Source organism: Aquarana catesbeiana, linkage group LG01 (assembly GCF_042186555.1).
Source record: "Aquarana catesbeiana isolate 2022-GZ linkage group LG01, ASM4218655v1, whole genome shotgun sequence".
NCBI lineage: Eukaryota > Metazoa > Chordata > Amphibia > Anura > Ranidae > Aquarana > Aquarana catesbeiana.
Genome location: NC_133324.1, coordinates 675,050,391 through 675,074,275, shown reverse-complemented (window position 1 = coordinate 675,074,275; position 23,885 = coordinate 675,050,391). Strand labels below are relative to the sequence as shown.

At 37.8% G+C, this 23,885-nt stretch overlaps 1 protein-coding gene across 27 annotated transcripts in view; it reads right to left on the bottom strand.

Moving 5' to 3' along the window:
* Positions 1-13,468: 13,468 nt before the first annotated feature.
* The window catches only part of ANK2 (ankyrin 2), a 793,913-nt gene continuing 783,496 nt past the window's right edge, over positions 13,469-23,885 (bottom strand). For 26 of the 27 annotated variants that reach the window (XM_073602841.1, XM_073602877.1, XM_073602815.1 and 23 more), the window contains one exon: positions 15,414-15,569. In XM_073602841.1, coding sequence (XP_073458942.1) covers positions 15,555-15,569 — 15 coding nt within the window. In that variant the 3' untranslated portion in view covers positions 15,414-15,554. Of the gene's footprint in view, positions 15,570-23,885 lie in introns of all 27 variants that reach the window. The other variant, XM_073602956.1, reaches the window with a different exon arrangement.

The window sequence follows — 23,885 nt, the reverse complement described above, 5'->3', positions numbered from 1 at the left end:
AACTGTAGCGGAGTCACCGCGATCCCGTCCTGGCAGGCTCTTCACAGGCTCAGATGTGTGTATATACTCAAAGAGGAGAAGCAGCCAATAGTGTAATAACGTTACGACTCCAATTTATTAAGAAGCAAACACTTACATTAAAAAACGAAAAACAGCAATGCCGGCCGGCACTCAGACAGCTCCCGTCCACAACAAGGTAACGTGGTGACGTCAGCACGTCCCTCACAGACGCGTTTCGTCACAGGTTGACGTTCTCGTTGAATCTAATTTCACTGAATGTCAATTGGACTCATATTTAGCGCGGTTTACTTGTTTTTAATTTTTCTGTTGGTGGGCCCCACTTATAACTGCAGCTTATTGAACTTTACTTTATTTATTTTATGACACTTGCATAAAGGAGTCATTCTATTTCTATTGACATTTTTTGCTTTTTCACTAATATTTAATTTTTCCAAGCGCAATTTTGTTTGTTTCTATTATCTTTTTATATATCCCTTTCCTGTTTTATACAGTTCAACTACCTTTTGCCGCAGATCCTTTGACAATTTTTTTTGCTTTCCTCATGACTCAGAATCCAGAAACGTCAGTGCAGCACTGGATGAATGATGCAAGGGTCTTTTAGGAGTCCAGAAACTCATTGACCTTTTATACATACACACTAATTACAAGCAAACAGATAACAGGTGAGGATGGTTACCTTTAATAGCCATTCAAACCCCTTTGTGTCAACTTGTGTGCATGTTATCAGACCAAAATCACTAGGGTATGTAAACTTTTGATCAGGGTCATTTGGGTAGTTTCTGTTGTGATTATGATTTAAAAACAGTAAATACAGTTGATTGATAGTTAATGGCTTCAGCCAAACACTAACCATGAGTGAAAGAAAAGTTTTTGTTATCATTCGTATTCTCTGAAAAATGGCCAAGAAATCATAAATTTTGCCAGGGTATGTAAATGTATGAGCACAAGAGCAGAACTGTATGCATAAAGAAATACGTAGACAGTTAATGTCCTAACAGTCGGCGCGTTTCGTAAAACAACGTTCACTTCTTCAGGAGATAATAATAGTTAATAAGATATCTGTAGAGAAACCATGTCATTAGTATGCCATAGTAAAAATAAAGAACTGACAGCATAGCAAAAAAAGGTATCTGCCATAGGGGAAAAAAATCCCAATCTCCTCCCTCCCTTTTCTTTTTTATATCTGTTATTTGTTAAACCTTTGTACCTTTGTACGCTTTTTTTTTCTAAATTCCAGCTCCCCTATACACCAATATAGCATTCATGTACTTTTTTTGCAAAGATATCAACGTTTTCCAATTAATCTACAGTCACTTACTTTTCTTGTGCTCATCCTTGAATCCAGACATTTCCATTAGTAATGTCTTTCTTCCTTACAGACTAGAGGTCATGACACAGGAAGGAGTTGACCAGCTGACCTCTTTAGCACACACCCTGCATCATCCACCCACCCACTCCCAGCTGCACATTTTTTAAATGAGATGCAATCATATTTTTTCCTTGTCAAAAGAAGTTTATTGAGTATACAATGTTATAAAGATACATAAAGTAAGTTTACAAGGATCTATAAAGTAAGCTCATTGTTTTACAGTAGGGTTTATATAGGTAAATATCATGAAATTTCAAATATTAAACATTGGATTCACGTAAACCTAAATTAAAGATATATATCATTTCCTTAGTTACTTTTGTAGGTATTTAAATGATTTATACCTACTATACATATTGTTTACAAGTAGAGTGTATATAGGTCAAATAAATTCTGATAATGAGCTTTAATCGTAAGGTGGAGAAAAGGAAAGAGAAAGAAGAAAAAGGGTTGAAAGGTAGAGGTATGGTCCACAAGGTTGTCCCGCACGTCAGTTTATTATTCTTTTTAGTTCTCTTTGAAGCCTTAGAATGGGTGTCTCTGTAAGTCATTTAATCTGTTACCATGGCAACAGGACAGAGTCATTGAAGTTTGACAGGAACTGTTGTTTTATCCAAGGATGCCAAAGTTTTTCAAATTTTGGAATTTGATTTTGATCGATGGCTACCATCTTAGTGTGGGACATTGTATTATTCATTCTGTGAATTGTTTCTGCTAGTACCAATGTAGGAGATTTCCATGCCTTGGCCACTGTTTGTTTTGCAGCCGTTATTAGTTGGATCATAAGTTTGAATTGAGAGAGTGTTAACCATTCCGGTTTTAGATTAAGTAAAGTTAAATATGGATCTGGTTGTATTATTTTTTTAAATATTTTAGATGCAATCACGAAGACTTCCTTCCAGAAGGTTTGGATTACTGGGCACGTCCACCATATGTGTAAATATGTGCCTATTTCTGGGCATCCTCGAAAACAAAGAGCTGAGGTATTAGGTGAATATTTTGCCACTCTAGCGGGTACAAGGTACCAGCGAGTTAGGACTTTATAATTTGTCTCCAGTGCTAAGATGTTGGGTGAAGATGACTTAGATGTGAGCCATATGTTAGACCAGTCCGTGTCTTCTAAAGTTCGTCCCAGGTCCTCCTCCCACCTCTGAACGTAAGAGGGTCTATTAAGATTTGCTACTCCATATAATTGATTATAAAGTGATGAAATTGTACCTTTAGCAAATGGATCTTTTGTACAGATTGATTCAAAAATGGATAATTGGGATAATGGTGTATCCCCCTTTAGGAATGGTGTATAGAAATTTTTGATTTGGAGATATCTAAATATCTCAGAGTTTGGTAGATCATATTTTTCTCTAAGCGATGGGAATGAAAGGAATGATTTAGATGCTATGAAGTCATTTAGTGTCTGAATGCCTGATGTTGTCCAAGCTTTAAAAGAATTTGGGTAGATCCATGCCGGATAAAAGGCCGGATTTCTGATAAAAGAAAGGAGAGGATTGTGTGGAGATTGTAACTGATATTTGGTTTTTAGTTTATCCCAGAGAGATAAGAAGTGTTTAGTTATATGATTATGAATTTTAAAGCGGTCTTTAGGATCAAGCCATAACAAGTTTGATATTAATAGAGGGTCATTTTCTGAAGCCTCTATAAATACCCATAATGGGATTTCCTGTTTTGCATGGTATTTGGACAGACTGGCCAAATGTGCTGCTCTGTAGTAGTTAGTAAAATTAGGGTATCCCAGGCCTCCTTTATTTTTGGGAAGATGTAGTGTGTGTATAGGTATACGTGGTTTAGAAGAGCCCCATATAAACGAAGTTGCTCTTTTTTGTACTATTCTCAAAAAATAGGAAGGAATTGGAATAGGGAGGACTCTGAATAGATAAAGCAATTTGGGTAGAATAGTCATTTTGATTGCATTAATCTTCCCTATCCAGGATAAAGGAAGTTGCGACCATTGTTTTATTAGATTTGTGATCTGTCTTAATACAGGAGGATAATTGGTTGAGAATAAGTCAGAATGAGATGCTGTTAAATGAATTCCAAGATATGGGATTGATTTTTCTGCCCATGTGAATGGGAGTGAAGCCCTAGCCGGATCAATTCCATGTTTGTGAGTGAAATATTAAGCACTAGGCATTTCTTAGGATTAATCATAAGGCCGGATAGGGCTGCAAATCCATCAAGAGCTGGTATTAAGTTAGGACCAGAGACCTGTGGTGATGATAGAAAAAGTAATATATCGTCTGCAAATATACATAATTTGTGTGTAATACCTCCTACTTCAATGCCAGTTATAGTTTGGTTTGTTCTGATGTATTGGGCCATGGGTTCGAGTATAAGGGCAAATAATAAGGGAGATAATGGGCAACCCTGTCGGGTACCTCTTTCGATATTAAAGGCTTCAGATTTGTATCCAGCGTATTTTATATAGGCTTTGGGTTTATTATATAATGCTTTGATCCATGTTAAAAAGTGGGGTCCAAAACCCCATTTTTGTAATGAATATTGCATATATTGCCAGGATACTGTGTCAAATGCCCTCTTAATATCGAGAGATAGAAAACATAAAGGGATTTTCCGTTTTTTAGCAATATGTGCCAATAACACTGCCCTGCGTATATTATCGCCTGCCTGTCTATTTGGCATGAAGCCTACTTGATCTCTATGTATTAATTTTCCTATAATGCTATTGAGGCGTTTTGCTATTATTTTTGCTAATAATTTAATATCGAGGTTTAACAGAGAGATAGGCCGATAATTCACACAGGAAGTATCATCAGAAAGGGGTTTTGGGATCATACAAACAATTGCCATTAGTGTTTCTTGCCGAAAAGAATGTCCATCTAGAAGTTTGTTAAAAGTTTCAGTGAGAATGGGAGAGAGTATTTCTGAGAATGTTTTATAGTATAAAGCCGAGTAGCCGTCTGGGCCTGGTCTTTTGTTAAGTTTTAGGTCTTTTATGGCGTTAGCAACTTCATCTATAGTTATAGGCTCATCCAAACTGCTTTTTTGATTCTGAGATAACTCAGGTAAGGTTATTTTTGAGAAGAAGGATTCAGCCTCTGTAGGATTAAATTCATTGTTTGTCTTGTATAAAGTTGCGAGATGTGAGTGAAATTTATGGACTATTTTAACTGGATTACAAGTGTAAACATTTTTTGATAATTTCAAACGTATTGGTTTGAAAGATTTGTTAGTTGAATTTAATGCCCGAGCCAAATATGTACCTGGTTTGTTTGTATTCATGTAGAAATTGTGTTTGGAGCGTTTGAGGGATTTATCAACTGACTCAGTGAGAAATAGATCGTATTCCAATCTAGATTTTTCCAGATGAGATTTTGTACTCTGAGATGGATTATCTTGAAATGATATGTAGGCTGCATTAAAATTGAGTTCTAGTTTTTTTGCTAGATTTTTGCGTTCCCGTTTAAATAGTGCCATTTGTCTTTGTATTGTACCACGCAAGACAGGCTTATGAGCTTCCCACAGTGTTATTGGGGAGATGTCTGTTGTATTATTAATTGATATGTATTCCTTTAAAGCTTGTTCAATGGCCATCTGATGTAGTGGGTGTTTGAGCATTATGTCCGGTAAGTACGACGTTGGGTCATGCGCTTTTGGTATGGCTGAGGCTATAGTAGTGTATACTGCATTATGGTCAGACCACGGAATCGGAATTATATCTGATGCAATCGTTTCTGGTATCATTCCTATTGTTAGAAAAATATGATCTATTCTGGTGAAGGTTTGATGAGGGTGCGAGAAATAAGTGAATTTCTTTTTCATTGGGTTACTTTCTCTCCATGAATCTACCAGATTGTATTTGGAAAGAAGTTGAGAAAAAGGTAATCTAGAGGTTATTTTGGATGGTGTAAAAGGTGATTTATCTAGAAATGGGAGGAGGACCTGGTTCGAATCCCCACAAATTATCACTGTTCCTATTTTGTGTGTATTAATCACTTGTAATATATGTGAGAGGAATGGTGTAGGTTGTTTGTTAGGAGCGTAGTAGGAAATCACCGTGATTGCTGTATCCATTTTATAACCCATGAGTATCAGGTATCTACCTTCTGGGTCTTTCATTTCTGATGATAAGGTGAATGGTGTGGATCGGTGAAATGCAATTAGAGTTACCCTTTGCTTGGTACAGGCAGAAGCCGTGTAAATTTGTTGATAAAAAGGAGAAATATATTTTGGAGTAGAATCTTTGGTGAAGTGTGTTTCTTGGAGGCATACTATGTGAGCCTTCTTGTTATGGAAAGTACGGAAGGCTTTGGTCCTTTTTTGAGGGACATTTATTCCCTGAACATTCAGGGAAAGTATATTCAGTGGTGCCATGGCAACAGATCAAATAGTTTTGACTTACTTTTTGTTATGCAGAGCTGACTGCGCAGATCAACCTGTGTGGACTGAAGAGATGAATAGATAGAAAAGAAACCAGTGAATTCTGGAGTAAAGAGTAAACAAAAAACATATGAGATTAGATGATACATTGTATAAATTATTTTTTGCAAGTAATCACAATTTACCCGTGAAAGAGAATAAATATCTCTCTCAGGGGAATAAGTGCCTTCGTCACACTCCCACATAATATGGTTGGGAGAATGAGGAGGGCTAATGGGGGTACACGGATCTTCCGCTTACAGGAGAGAAGTGCTATGTCAAAAGACATCAAAATGATGTTTCATTAATTGGAGTGCAGAATATAGTTTTTGTTGAAATTATTTATTCCAGGGTGGTTGTATATGGTTAGTCTTGCCCTAGGCTAAATAATTCACTTAGAAAGGTACTGTTAATAACTTTGGTATTGATGAAGATAGTTTGAATTATTTTGGGATTTTAACCCTTTTAGAGTAAACAATTACATATTTTATTCATATGTAACTGTTTAGATATGTTAACTCATAAAATTGAGGTTGTATTGCTTCAGATTAGAATAAAGAAAAACATAATTCTAGGAACTAGTTAGGTAATAATATATTTGTTTTAAGAAAAGAAAGAAAAAGCTTCCATTACTTCTGGATTATTGAACATATTTGTCCTAAAAAGTAATAAATCTATTGTTATTACCTGATAATATATAACTGAACAAGAATTTCCTTATTTCACTTATATATTCTAAGGCTATATGAATCAGAAGTAATAAGAAATATAACTGGAATGTAACATGATCCCACACAGTGTGTGACTATCAGAATGCAGTTACATTCAGTTATAAATACAGGTTTTTTATAGAGAACCATCTCTTAGTATAATAAATGAAGAGATATCAGGAATTAGGATGTCAGTCCATTGAATCTTCTTGGTCCATGGATGATGTGGCATAACGGCCTCTTTTGTGAGAATGATGATTCCCATTTTGTTCTGAAATTTTCTGGGTGCTGCCTGAAGGTGAAGATGACGCCATTCTTCTGCGTGTGGGAGTGTTGCTGCTTGTGGGTTCTGTCAGATTTAATTTTAAAAGGGTTTGTTGTAGTTCATTTGCTGATCTGCTTCTGTAAATTGTACCTTGGTAGTTAAATCTGACTGAAAAGGGGAAGTCCCATTGATACATAATGTTGTGGCGTTGCAGTTCCATTAGTTGGGGTTTCATGGATCGTCTTTTAGTAATAGTAAGTTGGGATAGGTCAGCAAAAATTTGATAATTGTGTCCTTGAAAATTAAGTTCCTTTTTTTCTCTTGCAGCAATTAGTATTTGTTCTTTCGTTCTGTAATAATGACATTTTGTGATTATATCACGTGGGGGTCCATCTTTCTTTTTGGCTGTGAGGGCTCTGTGTACTCTGTCCAGTTCTAAACGTTCAATAGGGATATCTGGCTTTAGTTCTTGTAATAGAGCAGTAATAGTAGATTGCAGGTCTGTCACAGTTTCAGGTATTCCCCTTATGCGCAAGTTTGAACGTCTGGCTCTATTTTCGTAATCTTCGAGCTTAGTTTGAAGTATTAAATTCTCTTTTTTTAATTGTTCCAATTCTGTTATATTTTCTTGGGTTGTAATTTTAATTTCATCCATTTTTATTTCTAAGGCTGCGGTGCGGTTTCCCAGCTCTCTTATTTCTTTGGTTAGGCTTTTTGTTATTTGGTCTGAGGTTTGTTTTAAAGCCTTATGAAGCATCTTTTCAAATTGTAATAATATTACTGGGGATACCGAGGAGGCTTGTGGAGAAGTTTGTGAGAGGATTTGTTCTGTATCTGACTCAAATGGAGATTCTTGCTGTGACATTTTCTGTCTGTGAGAGCGCCCTGATGCTGCATCTTGTGAGGTGACTGGAGCTGCTTCAGCTGCAGTGAGTGCCTGTGAGCTCTTTGTGAGGTGATTTTTATTTCTGCCACGGTTTCCTCCCAGTACCATATTTCCTGCCCAAACTTTCACAGTTTGTTCCCTGGGGCAAAAAGGTTCAAATGGATACCTTTTGAGCCTGCAGGCTCCGCTTTGTCCTTCTCTTCTCTCCTCAGCGGTGTGGAGCTCTAACAATGCATGTCTGCTCTGCTAGGCTCCGCCTCCTGCCCCTCCGCAATCATATTTTTTAAAGCGGAGCTTGGTGTGTTTTTTACTGCCATTTTTGGTGCAGTGCATTTCTGAAATGCAAGGAAATGCACAGATATGGATGGAGCCTTTATTGTTCTTGTGTTACGGCACCAATTTCACTTTCAGGCCCCATTCACATCTAACATAGTGGGAGTGAATGTTTTGTGGCTCATTTTTCCTGTGACCCACATAGGGCAGTCTGTTGGTTACATGTAGTTAATATGAGATTTTGGTGTTTTGTGGGTTGTGTGTTCTTTACTGTGCGTTTTGCAGCATTTGTCCCTCATTTTTTTCACATGGCAAAAAGTGTGTTTGCTTCTGTGTTTGGCGTGTTGTTACCAATTAATGGCACTGAAAGCGCAACTAGTAATTTTAGGTCTATATACATGGCCATACACTATACAATCTGATCTTACAAACATCCATGAAGACAGATAAGTAAGTGTCTGTAGAATTAATGGAAAGCTTTGATATTTTTGCAAAAGAAGTACATTAATTCTTTATTGGTACATAGGGGAGCTGGAATTTAGAAAAAAAAAGGCGAACAAAGGTGAACTTCGACTTTAAGTTTAATCTTGCATAGATTTTTCATTTTGAAGTGTGCAGGAGATGAGATAGCAGTCTATGTGGATAGAGCTGTAGTATTGAAAACAGGAGAAGGGTCTCCTGGGTTCTGTAACGTTCACCATACACAATACAATCTAATTGTACAATCTCCTTTAGATCTACCATCAACTATGTAGTGTAAGGGCCTGCCTGATTGGATACAGACTGAATGACTAGATAGGTGTTTCCTCCTATTATATAAATTTGGTAAATCCAAAGGAGATTGTACAATCAGATTGTATAGTGTATGGCCATGTTTATACACCTAAAATTACTAGTTGCGCTTTCAGTGCCATTAATTGGTAACAACACACCAAACACAGAAGCACACACACTTTTTGCCATGTGAAAAAATGAGGGACAAATGCTGCAAAACGCACAGTAAAAAACACACAACCCACAAAATGCCAAAATCTCCCATTAATCACATGTAACCAACAGACTGCCCTATGTGGGTCACAGGAAAAACGAGTCACAAAACGTTCACTCCCACTATGTTAGATGTGAATGGGGCCTGAAAGTGAAATTGGTGCGGTAACACAAGAACAATAAAGGCTCCATTCATATCTGTGTGTTTCCTTGCATTTCAGAAATGCACTGCACCAAAAATGGCAGTAAAAACACACCAAGCTCCGCTCTAAAAAATAGTCCTGAAGCTTCTTTGGGGCGATTGCTGCATGTAGGGAAGCCCATTCAGGTAGATGGGCTGCCCTATGTGTGATCAGTGAAAATGTTCAAACGCCTCCCCCCTCGCTAAAAAAAAAAAAGACATGTGGGACTGCAAGTTCCCGCTATGCAGAGATGTGAATGGGGCTTGACAGCTGAGTGTTTCTGTCCACTCCCTTCTATGTACTTGTATAAAGATGGCCATACACTATACAACCTGATTGTATGTTGTGTATGTAGTGAGAAGGGTGATCACTGATTGATTGCATCTCCTTTAAAAATGTGCAACTGGGAATGGGAGTGTGGATGATGCAGGGTGTGTGCTAATGAGGTCAGCTGATCAACTCCTTCCTGTGTCATGACCTCTAGTCTGTGAGGAAGAAAAACACTAATGGAAACATCTGGATTCATGGATGAGCACAAGAAAAGTAAGTGACTGTAAATTTAATGGAAAGAGTTGATATTTTTGCAAAAAAAGTACACAAATGCTATATTGGTGCATAGGGGAGCTGGAATTTAGAAAAAAAAAAAGTGTACAAAGATGAACTTACGCTTTAAGTATTTTCAAAAACAGTTGCCGACCAGCAAAAGGCATAACTTACCCAACAACTATAAAATATATGTAGAAATATAAAATCCTTCTCCAGCAAAAACACTGGGGCGCAATGGAGGAGCATCATGGGAGGTGTCTTGTCCGGGAGCTATGGAAAGGGCAGGAGACCACCCGACAGGAACCACAATGTCAAGGTGTCAAACAGGTACTGCATGACTACAATATATATGAAGGGACAAGGATGTCAGGTAAATATCTGACAATGTGTAACAGATGACAGACAGTGCCAATGTGAAGGTAAATGAATATAGTCCTAAAAAGTAGGGCTGGAAAATAGCATTGGTGAATCCTGTGACAAAGATTACACAGAAGTAGAGTACACTAGTTTCAACCCCAAGTACTAAGAATACACACTCAAGTCATGACAGAAGGAGCCCACAAACCAAACAGCTGCATTACAAAAAGAAATACAAACTGCATAATAAAACCAAAAAAGTAAATTAATTGCTGCCATTAAATCCTTGGAAAAAGCCACAGGCATCAGCGGTGTTACCAGCCATTACCAGAAACAGAAGGGAAGTGAGAGACACCAAGAAGGAAATCCCCACGATTTATACCTGGCAGCAGGCAAGCCCGTCCATTTAGCATCATGTGGGGAGGTGGAAAAAAGCCACCAACCCCCACCATTCAAAACCAGAGGAACCGCTGGAAGAAAGATGACTGCGCAAGCGTAGAAACCCCCACTGCGATGGAACGTGGAAAAGGGCATGCAAAGGTCCATATGGCACCGATCCCATCTGCCACAGAAGGCCAACATAGGTGTAAACATCCTTCTGACCAGGAAACAAAAATAAATTTAAAACAGTAACAGTGACAGTAAAGTAAAATGAAATAAATAAAATTAGTAAATATATACAGAATGGATAAAGATAAAAATGAACAAAAATAAAAATAACAGATTGAAAAAAAAAAGAAGGGAAAAAGGGCCCCAAAGGGAGAGAAGAGAATGAAATGGTTTCCCTATGACAGATACCTTTTTTGCTATGTGGTTTGTTCTTTCCTTTTACTACAGTATACTAATGGCATGGGGGATTATGTACGAAAAGGCAAATACACTTTGCACTACAAGTGCACTTGGAAGTGTAGTCGCTGTAGATCTGAGGGGGACATGCAAGGAAAATAAAAAACAGCATTTTAGCTTGCACATCATTGGATGATAAAATCAGCAGAGCTTCTCCTCATTTCAAATCTTCCCCTTAGATCTACAGCGACTGCACTTCCAAGTGCACTTGTAGTGCAAAGTGGATTTGCCTTTCATAAATAACCCCTATGGCTTCACTACAGATATCCTATTAAATATTATTATCTTCTGAAGAAGTGAACGTTGTTTCACAAAGCATGTCAAGTTTTAAGACATCAACTGTCTATTCTATGTCTTTACACATATATGTTATCATACAAATATTTAATAATTTTTTGGATATACTCTATGTAATTTTAAAATGATTTACATGTATCTGAATAAAAATGTGACTTTTTAAGAATGATTTGAGTTGTTGTTGTGTGCAACTCTTTCAAAGTCCCATGGCAATTTTTGTGTTTGAGTTAGGCTATACAACTGCTCTGAAATTAGAGAGCGCTCTGAGGCATAATGTGGTAGGGGCCATTAGCAGAGCCGAGTGCCCAAAGGTCACATTCCAGTATCTCTTCACCCCTCATGGACATTACACTTGAGGGAGTCTTCAAGTACTGGACCACACTATAGGCTGAGTCACGTGGCCCTAGACCTGTAAAGAGCTGTGAGACTAACAAGCTAATACACTGGGTGTCTGGGGAGCACCATAAGCAAAGCCCAGTACTTGAAGGTCACATTACTGGCACACCTCGCAAATTTCAGTCCTGTGGCGTCTGGGTATGGCCTCCAAGGCTGCTCTAAGGATCAGCTGGTCCAGACAGGTGCTGTGTAGAGGCTAGCTTAAGCAACATATAGTAGTCGTGCTTGAGTTAAAAAAAACATCCACCAGGTGCCAAGATAGGTTTCTTCCTTGGCATAGCTATGAAAATGTCCAACTTCAGAGGAAACTAGCAAAAAAAACTAAGGCATGGTGCTTAGAGGCAGTGTTATGGTGGACAGGCCTTCACCTTTTTTGTTTTGTTTGCCAGTGTCCTGAAGGCAGCATCATAACCATAAATCTATAAATTATTTCACTAGTGTCCCTCAATGGATGATAAAGAAAAAATGTAAAGTTTGCAGAATGTTGGGTCAATGTTATAATTAGGGTTATAGGGGATGTTAAAGCGACACTAAAGCTTAGTTTTTTTGTTTTTTTAATTAACAAACATATCATACTTACCTCCACTGTGCAGCTCGTTTTGCACAGAGTGGCCCCGAACATCCTCTTCTGGGGTCGCTCGGCGGCTTTCGCGGCTCCTCCCCGCATTAGATAACCCCCTGGGAGAAGCGCTCTCCTGGGGGGTTACCTTGCGGGCGCGCTCCCGAGTCATTCATTCGGCATCCATAGAAGCCGAATGTATGACTCGGCTGCTATCAATCCATCCAATCAGGACCCGAGACACCGGCTTTTGCTGGTGTGCTCATCCCTGGGATGAGATAGAGGGGGTACAGGTAAATAAAATGGGGGCTCGGGGGGCTGCAGCATTACAGGAGGTTTTTCACCTCAATGCATAGAATGCATTGAGGTAAATAAACCTTGAAGGTTTACAAATGCTTTAGGTAGATGAGTCCAAAGGTAGGGCATTGCTCTCTGTACTATGAACATTGATCAGAGAGCTCTGTGCTGAAAACATCGGCATCAATCATCTGATGCTGAAGGGTAATATATCAAGAATTTGTTGTTGTGTTCATGTAATTCCTCTGTATGCAAGATATACCAGCTCTGCACTTTTTTAATGATTTTCTTCTCAAAATAAATAGGAAGCAACATCAGAATACAAGAGCTGGTAGAGGATGTTTACTAACAGCTCAGGAAAAGAAACTCCTTGCTAATATAACGCAGAGCAGGAGGTAAGCCGCACAAGCCTTGGACAGCAGGACACTTTGTTTGTCTCTATATGCCAAATTACAGTTGGTCTTAATTACGTTAGGTTTACACTTCTACAAACTGGAGGTAATTATTTTTTAATTTGGTGCAGCCATAGTGCCACTTTTACAATGAACCTGAATCTTTTGCATGTTTTGATAAAATCATTCAACTTGGCAGCAGTCCAGGCCCTTTTAAAGGACCGCCAGAAAAGTGGCACAAATATTTTATTGAACTCTCCAATTTGTTTAAATTTTTTGTATTTCATTATTTCGGACATCTTCATAGACGGGCCTGTTATATTTCCTTCATGGAAATTCCTAACCCTAGCAAGATCACAAGCTCAGGAATCTAGCTGATTCATGGCATGATAGTTAAATGGTATAGATTCTGCTCTGGGCCACTAAATATGCAGCCTTCTTTCTTTTGTGGCCTTGCTTAATAAGGCAGATCAAAAACCAATTTGCATTAACTTATAACATTTCGAGAGATGTCGGCTATCATGAAACATAATAAAAATAATGCAATTTAATTTTAAAAATACCTTAATTGTTAAATAATGATTACTTACCATGCACTTTGGACATTGGACACTACCTTATTAAACAGAGGCCAATACTTGTAATACTTCTATACAGTATTTTACCAGATTACCAGACAGACACAAGCAATTCGTTTTTACATTGAACACTTTATTTAATTAAATGAGCCATTGTACACATTGCAGCTATGTATTGTTAGTGTGTTTTATTTTTGCCATTCGTAACTAAGACATGCCCTCATAGATAGAGTAAATTAGTGTTATCACCATGGGAACAAGATGCTGAGTCATCCACTTATATGCCAACTCTCACAGTAGTAAAATTCGATTTTTATGTAACAGAGCAGAACTTAAAAAGTAGGAATCAGAACCCATAAAAGTGATTATGCTGTTACACAGACATCATCTGCACTGCAAGTAGCACAACAGGACTTTTTTTTTTAGGTTTCTTTGTCAAACACTGGAACAGCCGCATAACTCATTATTCATGATATATGACCTCACTTTGGCTACTGAGAAAGTAATTTAGCAACGTTTGTGCCAAAAATAAAATAAAGCTACACAGTAGGTCATTTTAATTAAATAAACCAAAGAATTATTTAATGTTGTTACGTTTACAAGGGATTTAAAGAAATCCTATTAGTTTACAATTGACATTCATCTCTCTCGGTGGGTCTTTTCCCTCCTGATTCCTTAAGAGCATAGGCCTGATTCGATTTCATATTTTTTTCATGTTATTTATAAATTAGCAACATAGGTTAATGCTGTGTTTTGTTCTTTGTTTTCTCCCCAATCTCTACTTACATTAAATAAACGGGTTTAAAATGTATAGTGCTTATATGCATTTATTTATATATATATATTTGTACGTTAAAAGGCTACAGAGTTTAAACCACAAGAATAAGGTACATAAGACAAAAAATATTTCCTTTTTTTTTTATAATCCCTTCTTTTAAAAAAAAAAGTGCATAAATGCTATAACCATTTTCAAGGATTTGTTTCTGATGTAAAAACATAAAAAATAGAACTGAAACCTGCCTTGTGTCTTCAACTTTTTGACATAAAAATAAAGTACAGAAATAGAAGAGGACACATTTTTGTGAAAACTGCTTGCTCAGTGCTAAGGGGGGTTTACAAGGTCAACACATGATTATAGGAGTTTTATTCCATTTCATTTGATGCCACATGCATGTGCCATAAGAAATCCTGATAAACACGGTGACTTCTTAATTATTATTTTACTTAACTAGGGAAATATCTTTCCCATTATTATTATTTACAGTTCTATGACCAGCAGACATTTCCACTAGTTATAAGACAATATGGTCTGCTAAAGCATTGACTGGAGCAAGTATATTTGTTGTAGAGTAACTGACACTACTACAAGTCCAGTTTAGAATAGCTTGAATATGTGTGTATGCCTTTATATAAGCAGCTAGCAGATTGGTTATTTGATTACGTTTCATCTTCAGGAAACCTCACTGATGTCTTAGAATCACTGATAGACAGTAGAGTAACCTGGAGCTTTAATGGTTGTATGTAGATGCTTTGAATCCTGTTCTAAATGCCCCAAGCAATACCAAGTCTCTGAACAGTCACTTTCATTCACTACTTTGCCTTCCACTAAGCAAAGTGTAGTCAAGGCCTGCAGGAGAGTTTGAAATCTTCTAATCCAAGCACATTCACTTTGTGTATGTAGCACTGTCAGGTCCATCCTTTTTTTGAAAGCTGCCTTGGCAGACACTTTGAAGAGGCCTGTGGACGAAGCTAACATGTTGGAGAAAAAAGTCAAACTGAACTCATTTGAAATGGAAAAAGAAAATAATAAAATGGGGTATACCATCCAAAGGATGCTATCTTTGGTCACAAATAATCTTTGCATTTACAAACAGACACACAAAGCTGATCATTTTGTTTACACAACATTTGCAGAACAGGAGTGCCAGTATCACCCAGTGGATGTCACTCATGGCCCTTGTGCGTGAGGAGAATGTATCGTTTGCATACTGACTACAGATATGTGTTGTAAGTGTGGCTCAGCAGCCTCTCATTTGGCTTCTTGCTCACAGTCTTCTCCGCAGAAGCGGGTGAGAAGTTGCTGGAGGTCAGTATGGAGGGAATCCTTGTGGAACGCTTCAGGAACATCCTCCAAATGCTCAACGAAAACATGTTTCCCATGCTGGTCCTTCACCACAGTCCTCTTCTGTGTGCTGGCTTTATTCATCATTGTTCTGAAGAGTAAAACACAATTATTTTGTGAAGATTTATATTCAAATTTTTAACTTTTTAAAACCGATAAAAATCCTAGAAAATTCTGTAAAAATATTTTTTTGCCCTAGGTTATAAGCAGCATACTAATTAAATGGAAAGAAAGCTGAGCTAGTATTTTTCTGCAAATGCTGACAGACAAACCTTTGCGACAGTCTTGACAATGAATGTTTCCCAAAGAAGGACTCTTAGAAAACTGGCAATGGCACTTCTTTATTCTACACACGATTTATACTTTATGACGTTATTTTTGTCTGTGTAAAGAATTCTACAGTCACAAAAGGGCATTCAGGCACAGCTCAATTCCTCTTCAAGTTCTCCTCTGTACAATCACAAGATGCTGTAAATTTACAGCTGCTTGCATGCAAAATCAGGCATGTTCCGCATCTGTGGTGCTTATATCAAGGCAGTAAAGTATATAGCACTATAGCCCTGAAACTACTATGATGACTCACTGCGTTGTGTAAAAAAACAATCCTCTTTGTTGTACGCATCACTAAAAGAAAAGCACAACCATTATTATGATCCTCTAATCATTCAATGCAGTGCAAAGTTGGTGTGGTTTACTCCTTAGAAGTTAAAGCTGAACACCAAAACCCTACAAAAGCTCCATAAAACGATTGATAAAAAAAAATGAACAACAAGTATGTGTATAAAATATGCTGCCATGTAGTTATTAAACAATTAATAAAAACTAAGTAGCGTAAATAAATGAACTTGTCTTTACAGGCTCATGTAATCCCTACACAGCTGGGATGACCAGCAATAGTAGTCTGTCAGCCTCTGCTTTTACAGTGTGATAGAAACCACAAGTACCTTGGAAAATCACCTACTGTCTATGTTATGCGCTAATAAGTAATTGTCTAGGAAAAATACTTCAAGGTACAGTCTCCAACCATCAATTCATAGGCCAATAAAGGATGAATGTCCACAAGACATAATGAAAACCTTCAATGAAAGATGTTTTTAATAAATGATTACTTTAGCTTAAAAGCCAGAATGATAAGGGCAGACACAGTTCTCTGCATGTTTTTCTACCTCCTATATTGCAATAGGAACATAATTTAAAATAAATAATTTACATGAAAAATAGAAATACTTATGCAAATGTGTAATTTATGTAGTATACCACCCCTTCTGCTGGATGTGCAAGGATTACAGATGTATATAGTTTTTTGAAAAAGAAAACTCTAGTCACAGAGCTTGTTACTAGGGACTTGGAACATCATATCATGCAGAGTTACAGCAGAAGAAGGAGCCCTAAGTGTTATGTTTCTGGAGGGAGAGCAGACAATTTATCTCCAGGTCCAGGTGATTACTCAACTGCACGACAGTGTTAAAAAAAGATGTAAGCACATTCTACTTTCATGCATTACTGTCTTCTCTACACTGAGTTATAATTAAAAATGTCGTTCCTATCTGCAGCTATATGCAGTAAATGTGTGTTGCTTTGTGCGTGTTGTGTTAAACAGCAGAAAATGACACACTTCTCCTTTTCTTCCTGACATTTTGGTATTCATTCTGATGTTTGTTCTCATTCATTCTCATGTTGGCTTTCATTCTTTGCAGGTGTGGTCTAACAATAGTTAGGAAGCTGTCAAAGGTGGACATTCTGGTAAAGTTGTAAAGTTTATCAGGATAGATTCTAATTTCTTCATACATCAGGACAAAATATCCCTTAGTTGTTGGGATGTTAGGGGATGTACCCTCTTTACTTCATTTGCCTCTCCCTCTGCCTCCCTATCTGCCTCAGAGCCAGTAAACACCAGAACACAGTGCTCAAACGGTGCGTTCCATGTGCATTTTCCACACCCAAGGTGATTGCACTGCCCTTGCGAACTGCATGGAGTGCCAATGTATTGGTAATGGTACCCCAAACACAGATTACAAATGCAGTGCTATGTGGGCACCAAATTGCAAGGCAGTGCAGTACCATGTGGTTTGGTGTAGCACATTTTGTGCATGCACTAACTTTTCCACATTCTAGTGTGATTTTCAAGCCATTCAAATTAACAGGTTATCGAACTACATGGAGTAGGAATTGCATTGGAATTCTTATGCAATCATAGTATTAACCTACCCTCAATCTTCTCCTTTCAAGCAGGAAGCAATGGTAACCACCAGTTTTGCTCTGCACTCCATTTCAATTGCACTGCTCTATCTCTTTGCTCAAAAAACTACCAACAAAATGGAAGGGGAGGTGTCTGGGATATAACATCCCCCCAAGAATGGGATATCGAGAAAAAAGTCTAAAAACATTGACACTCGAAAACACACCTAAACGTAGCTAAACTAATTTACAAACTGCAACTATCTGCAGGAAATATTTCAACTTCTTCAAGTGTAGATTGCATGGCGTTTAGCTGCTGTCAATGCTGAATGTAGCTCAAGTCAGCTTGTTAAACACACTGTATGTCTTGTTAATTTGGGTCTGAATGTACTTAGTTGGTCAAATGCGTGCACCTTTAATTTCTTTTTATTGGAGAATTATAAAAATTATAATATAATACAAATCATGAAAACATACAAGAGGTATTTATGGCAAACAATATACTATATGTGATATCATTATAAATATAACAAGACTTGTGAGCATATATGGAACATTGAAGTAATATAATAGTTAAAAAAGTGAAAGGTATAAGGAGGTTAGGTACTCCTGAACTTCTGATCTAACCAGGATGAATGATTGATCCTAATATACAAAGACATCATATTAGTGTCTGAGGATGTAAATCTATTTCACCTTTAAGGGATCTTCGAAAAGGAGGGGGAGGAGTTGGTCAAGATTTGGATGTAATCTTCTGAAAGGGAGAAAATCTCCCAGTTGGACCATATATTATGAAGTTTATTAGATGTGCTCTTTATGAAGCTAATGAGATTTTCCATATGTTCTATATCACGAATTCGTTTGAACCATTGTTTTATAGAGGGAGGTGAAGAGGATTTCCAAAGTGCTGGGCTGCATTAACCAAATGAATAATAATAATCACATTTTTGTATTATTTGAGAGAAATAATATCATGGTATAAAAGGAAAAAACAGGTTACTTTAGGAATTAAAGGTCAAACAATTTACTATTTGTTGGAAATATTTTTTAACAATAAATTTTTCCTTGCACAATCAGATTTACACTATGTGGAAGCTCTTTTACTTTACTTTTTCCCTGCCACATTTGGTGGATTGCCGCTGATCGGGTGGAACCTGGTGGAAGATTCCAACCTACATCTGGATAAGGAACCAGATCAACAGGAACGTTAACAGGAGGGTTGGGCCCATTCTCATCCCATCCAGGAGCGAAAGAGCCGTGAGGTTTTTTCTTGCCCACCTAGCATCCCTTCTGAATTGGAACTGGATCTAACCCTACTGCTTTGACGGTACAAGCCTATATGATGCACCGCCAACCGCCTGTGAGTCCAACATCTCTGGTAAGGGCATTACATTTCTCTCTGCTGAAGTGTGTGTTTTAAGAAGATCTGGCTTTGTATGTCAGCATGCCTTACACCTCGCGGTGAAAAGTATCTACATAAGTTTTGAGCATCCTGCATCCCCAAGAATTGCCAGTCTAGACTTTGTACAATCACATATGTGTCCACATGCTATACTATTTTTAGTTAATATTTTTTGCTCACAATTTTTGGTGCATTTCTGTCATGATAGACATGTGACATTGCTTTTTATTTTTTATGTTTGTATCACCACGCCGATGTAATTTCCTAGACCACCTATATTACTTTGGTATAATTTTTTTCCAAAATAATTTTTTTCACTTTATTTTTGCCTTGTTTAGTGAGACACATTCACATGGTTTAATGACACCAACCTGGTTGAGAATTTCTGAATACATCTATCCTCTGCTTAAGGTCATATACCTTATAGAGGCTGTTCACACACCTGGTAATTTCAGGCATCACCATTGTGATTCTACATCCATCAATGTAGATTTTTAGTTTTTGTTATAGCGCTATACTTTATTGTTTTTCAATTACTTTAGGAATTGTATGTTTAGAGAACCTTTGAGTAAGGATATGAACATAAGTCCAAAAATCATGAAGGCATGGACAAGTCCAGAAAATATGTAATACATCTGCCTGAGAATCGTGACATTGTCAACAGGAATCCGAAATAAGAGGATAAATAGAATGTAATAATTTAGGGGTGCGATACCATTGAGAAAGTAATTTATATCCAGATTCCTGGTAACGATTACTGATAGAGGAACGAGTCGATAGTAAGAATATTTTAGAACTATCTCGAGGTATAAATGTAATATTCAGATCTCGTTCCCATTTATATATAAATTCTGGAACTTGTTTTGTTGGGAACAAAGTTAATTGTTGAGAGAATAAAAGGGCATGAGCAAAAGGTCCTTTATCCTGACAAATTCGTTCAAATGTTGTAAGTGGACGTTCAAACGTTATGGCAGGTGGTAAGGTAGATAGAAAGTTTGAAATGTGAAGAATTTGTGATGGTTCAAATCGAAGAGAAAATTGGGTCAGAGGACATTTGTTGAGTAGATAACCACTCCGAATCTTGCATAAAATGAAAAGCAAGATATTTATCTATGTTTGTCAGTGTGTGTAAAGTTTCATTTCTTTTTCTATGTTTAAATTTAGGATGGTCTAGAATCGGTAGGAGGGGAGAGGGGAGATCCCACATTTAGTAGTATATTTGCAATGTTTCCATGTGACTGTTAAAGAAGGATAGGATCATAAGGATGAATGTGGAAGCATTAGACTCCAGATAAGTGTAGGGAGGGGTATGGGAGAAAAGGATTGCTCATTGGAGACCCATTGTTTGATATTGGAATGGCGACACCAATCAATAGCTCTTGAGAGATGAAGTGCCAAATAATAAAATGTATTGTCAGGGAGACCCAAGCAACCTAAAATTTTCGGTCTGCGGAGAATATTATGTTTAATCCTGACAGGTTTGGAAGTTCTGTTACAAATTTGTTTAATATAGATTGTAATGATTTAAAATAACCTATAGGTATATTTATTGGGATTGTATGGTAGAGGTATAGAATCCTGGGGAGAATGTTCTGTTTTAAAACATTACACCTGCCTGTCCAGGAAAAAGTACAAGACGACCAAGATGATAATTCAGATTGAAATTTGGATAAAGGTGGAGAAAAGTTAAACGTATATAATGTAGATAGGTTTGAAGGTAGTAAAATACCTAGATATTTAATATGAGAGGAAGCCCATTTAAAATAAAAATGTGATTGTATATTACACAATGCTTGATATGGGATAGTGAGATTTAGTGCTTCAGATTTTTGTTAGTTAATGTGTAAGTTTGATCATTTATGTTCTTGTGTTCCACAAAAGATTCCTGATATATCAGGTTTTGCACAAATGGTTCTCAGGAAAGGTTCTAAAACTAATATGAAAATTAGTGGAGAAAGTGGACACCCTTGACGGGTCCCATTTGTTATAGAGAAAGAGGAGGAGAGTATACCAGTCACTCGTATTTGAGCAGAAGGATTTGAATAGAGGGTTTCTGTCCAAGATCTCATATGAGGGCCTAAGCCTATAGTTTCTAAAGTGAGACGTATAAAGGTCCAGTCGACTCTATCAAATGCTTTTTCAGCATCTGTAGATAAAATAAAAGATTGATCGTTCTTTGAAAGGGCCGAATGGATAATATTTATTGCATAAATTGTCCCATCTCTAGCCTCTCTAGTTGGCATAAATCCTACCTGATCTAGATGAATGAGTTTCTGAAGGTGAGGTATAAGTCTTAATGCAATTATTTTTGCAAATAGTTTAATGTCCACATTAAGTAAAGAAATAGGTCTGTAAGCATTGTGTAGGATCTTTGCCTTCTTTAGGTATAACTGTTATATAAGCTGATAATGCAATTGGACAAATAGAGGAGGGTTGGCTAAGAGAATTTAATGCTTTAAGGAAATGTTGTGATAATTGTGGTAAAAATCGCTTATAATAGGAAAGTGTAAAGCCATCAGGACTGGGTGCTTTGCCGGTTGATGTTTCTTTAATAGCCTGGGATAATTCCAGGTCTGTGATTGGCGTATCCAAGAGGGATGATGATATAGATCAGGGATATGCAATTAGCGGACCTCCAGCTGTTGCAGAACTACAAGTCCCATGATGCATAGCAAGACTCTGACAGCCACAAGCATGACACCAGAGGCAGAGGCATGATGGGACTTGTAGTTTTGCAACAGCTGGAAGTCCGCTAATTGCATATCCCTGTTATAGATGATAGGGAAGTGAGTCCAGAATGAGAAAGATATCTTTTGATGTGAATATGCATTTCTGATTGTTTATCAGCACTTTGGGTGTTTAAATTATAGAGGGAAGAATAATAATCCCTAAAAGTATCAGCTATCTCCTTGGAATATATTTCCCTAGAACCATCACGAGAAAATATCATAGGTACAAATGTTTTGACTCTCATATAATAAAAGAGTGCTGTTTTACATCTGCAAAAGCTGCATTGGGTGCTCAGTATTCTGAGAACCAAGCACATCTAAGAAATATCTATTTATTTTGTTAATTAATCAGCCAATGGCTTGTCATCTCTAATATTTACTATGTCAGCTTGAGTGGTGTTCCAGATGGTTCCTATTAAGCAGGATTTGGAGATGAATTTTAAGTAGGATTTTCATTTAGATGTTTGTTTTCACATAAATCTCTCAAACCAGGTTGTATCACACTGCTGTTACAGACAATTATACCTTTTAGGAAGACTTAATGCTTTAGAGATTGCATAAGTGTCAGTGTTATTACTTTCCACAGACAATAGGGACTCTTCTGCTTCATAATGAGTTTACAGTACCTCTGCTATACAACACTGATAGTGATTGTGATTACATCCCTACGTTGTCACCTATGATTTTATATTAAAAAATGTAATACGATTTTAGGAACTACTAAACTAAGACATGTTCAGCCAAGGCACACTGGTAAGCAATTATAACAAGGCTGACACTAAATAGACTTGTTTTGGCGAGAGTCTAAATCCATTCAGAGATTTAAGCAGCACATGCACACATAAATAAACACTTACATACACACGTAGATCCCTGCATCAACACAAAGATGTGTAATGCAAGGATCTCCACCTCTGCGATATTGTTTTAATCTGACAGGGGGGACTCCCCCCACCAGAATATACTGATCAGCGCTTGCAGACATTGGCTGCAAGCTTTGACTGAATGCCAGTTTTTCTATCACGATTGTTCAACAGAAGCCGGTCGTTAAACTAGCCTCTGTTGAGCAGATGAGCAGAGAAGAGTACACACATACTGAAAGTCGGTCACTTCCTGCTGAACCGGCCACCTCTCTGTACGTGTGTATCCAGCTATAGTAATGAAAACCTGCTGTAGTACCAACTGAATATATCTGATTTTAGAGTTACATATATAAACTTAGCATTGAATTCTAAAACTTCAAAACTTCAAAACAGCCATATTTTAGGTGTGCATTTATGTTCATTTGAAAAACTTGCAGACTATTGGGGGAATTCATAAAGGGTGTCTAGAACAACCTTAGAATTCCAATGTGCTTCCACATGACAAATGGCAGTGAGGATGAAAGATTCATGTACCTAGATGGGTTCATAAATCTGGGACATGCACTGAGTGTTGAGGCGCAACTGTGTTTCCTCCCTGCCACTGCATCTGTCAAACAGTGGATCTTTTTGTATCTGGGGTGGGGAGACACTAGTTCTCCATTAGGTTTTTTTCCCTTGTGACTGACAGCAGGCAGTGCTATTGGCTATAAAATCCGTCCACTGCTGGCTGTCAATTACAGCTTCCTTAACCAGTGACAGGGAGAATTTAGTGGCAGCAAATATGTTCCTCTCTTACACTGTGTACAGGCACAGGTAGTCTCTTTTGGTCCTACTTCTCCTGTGGGTCACAGGAGTGCACTTAGTTCTGCACTCCTGTGGCCCACTTTTAGCCGACAATGGGCTAAAGGCTGATGTCACAGAGCTGGTCTAGGCTCTGGAGAGAGCCTGACCTTAATATCGGGATCCACCCAGATGCCTGAACAGCAGCTGGCTCAGACTCTCAGCAAGCCGCTAAGAGGCTGAGCCAGTTGTTCCCGTCTCCTCCACAGCCTGGAGCTCCAGTGAGCACTAGAGGGGCAGAGCAGAGAGCCAATGACTGTCAGTCACTGGTTCTCTGCTCACTGAAGACTGAGAATTGAGTGATCAGTGGTCTTTGATCACTCAGTTCTTGGTCTAGAGGCTGCAGGGGACCACTGCAGCTGGGATCGGTGCTGCAGCCATTTAGGTGAGTATAG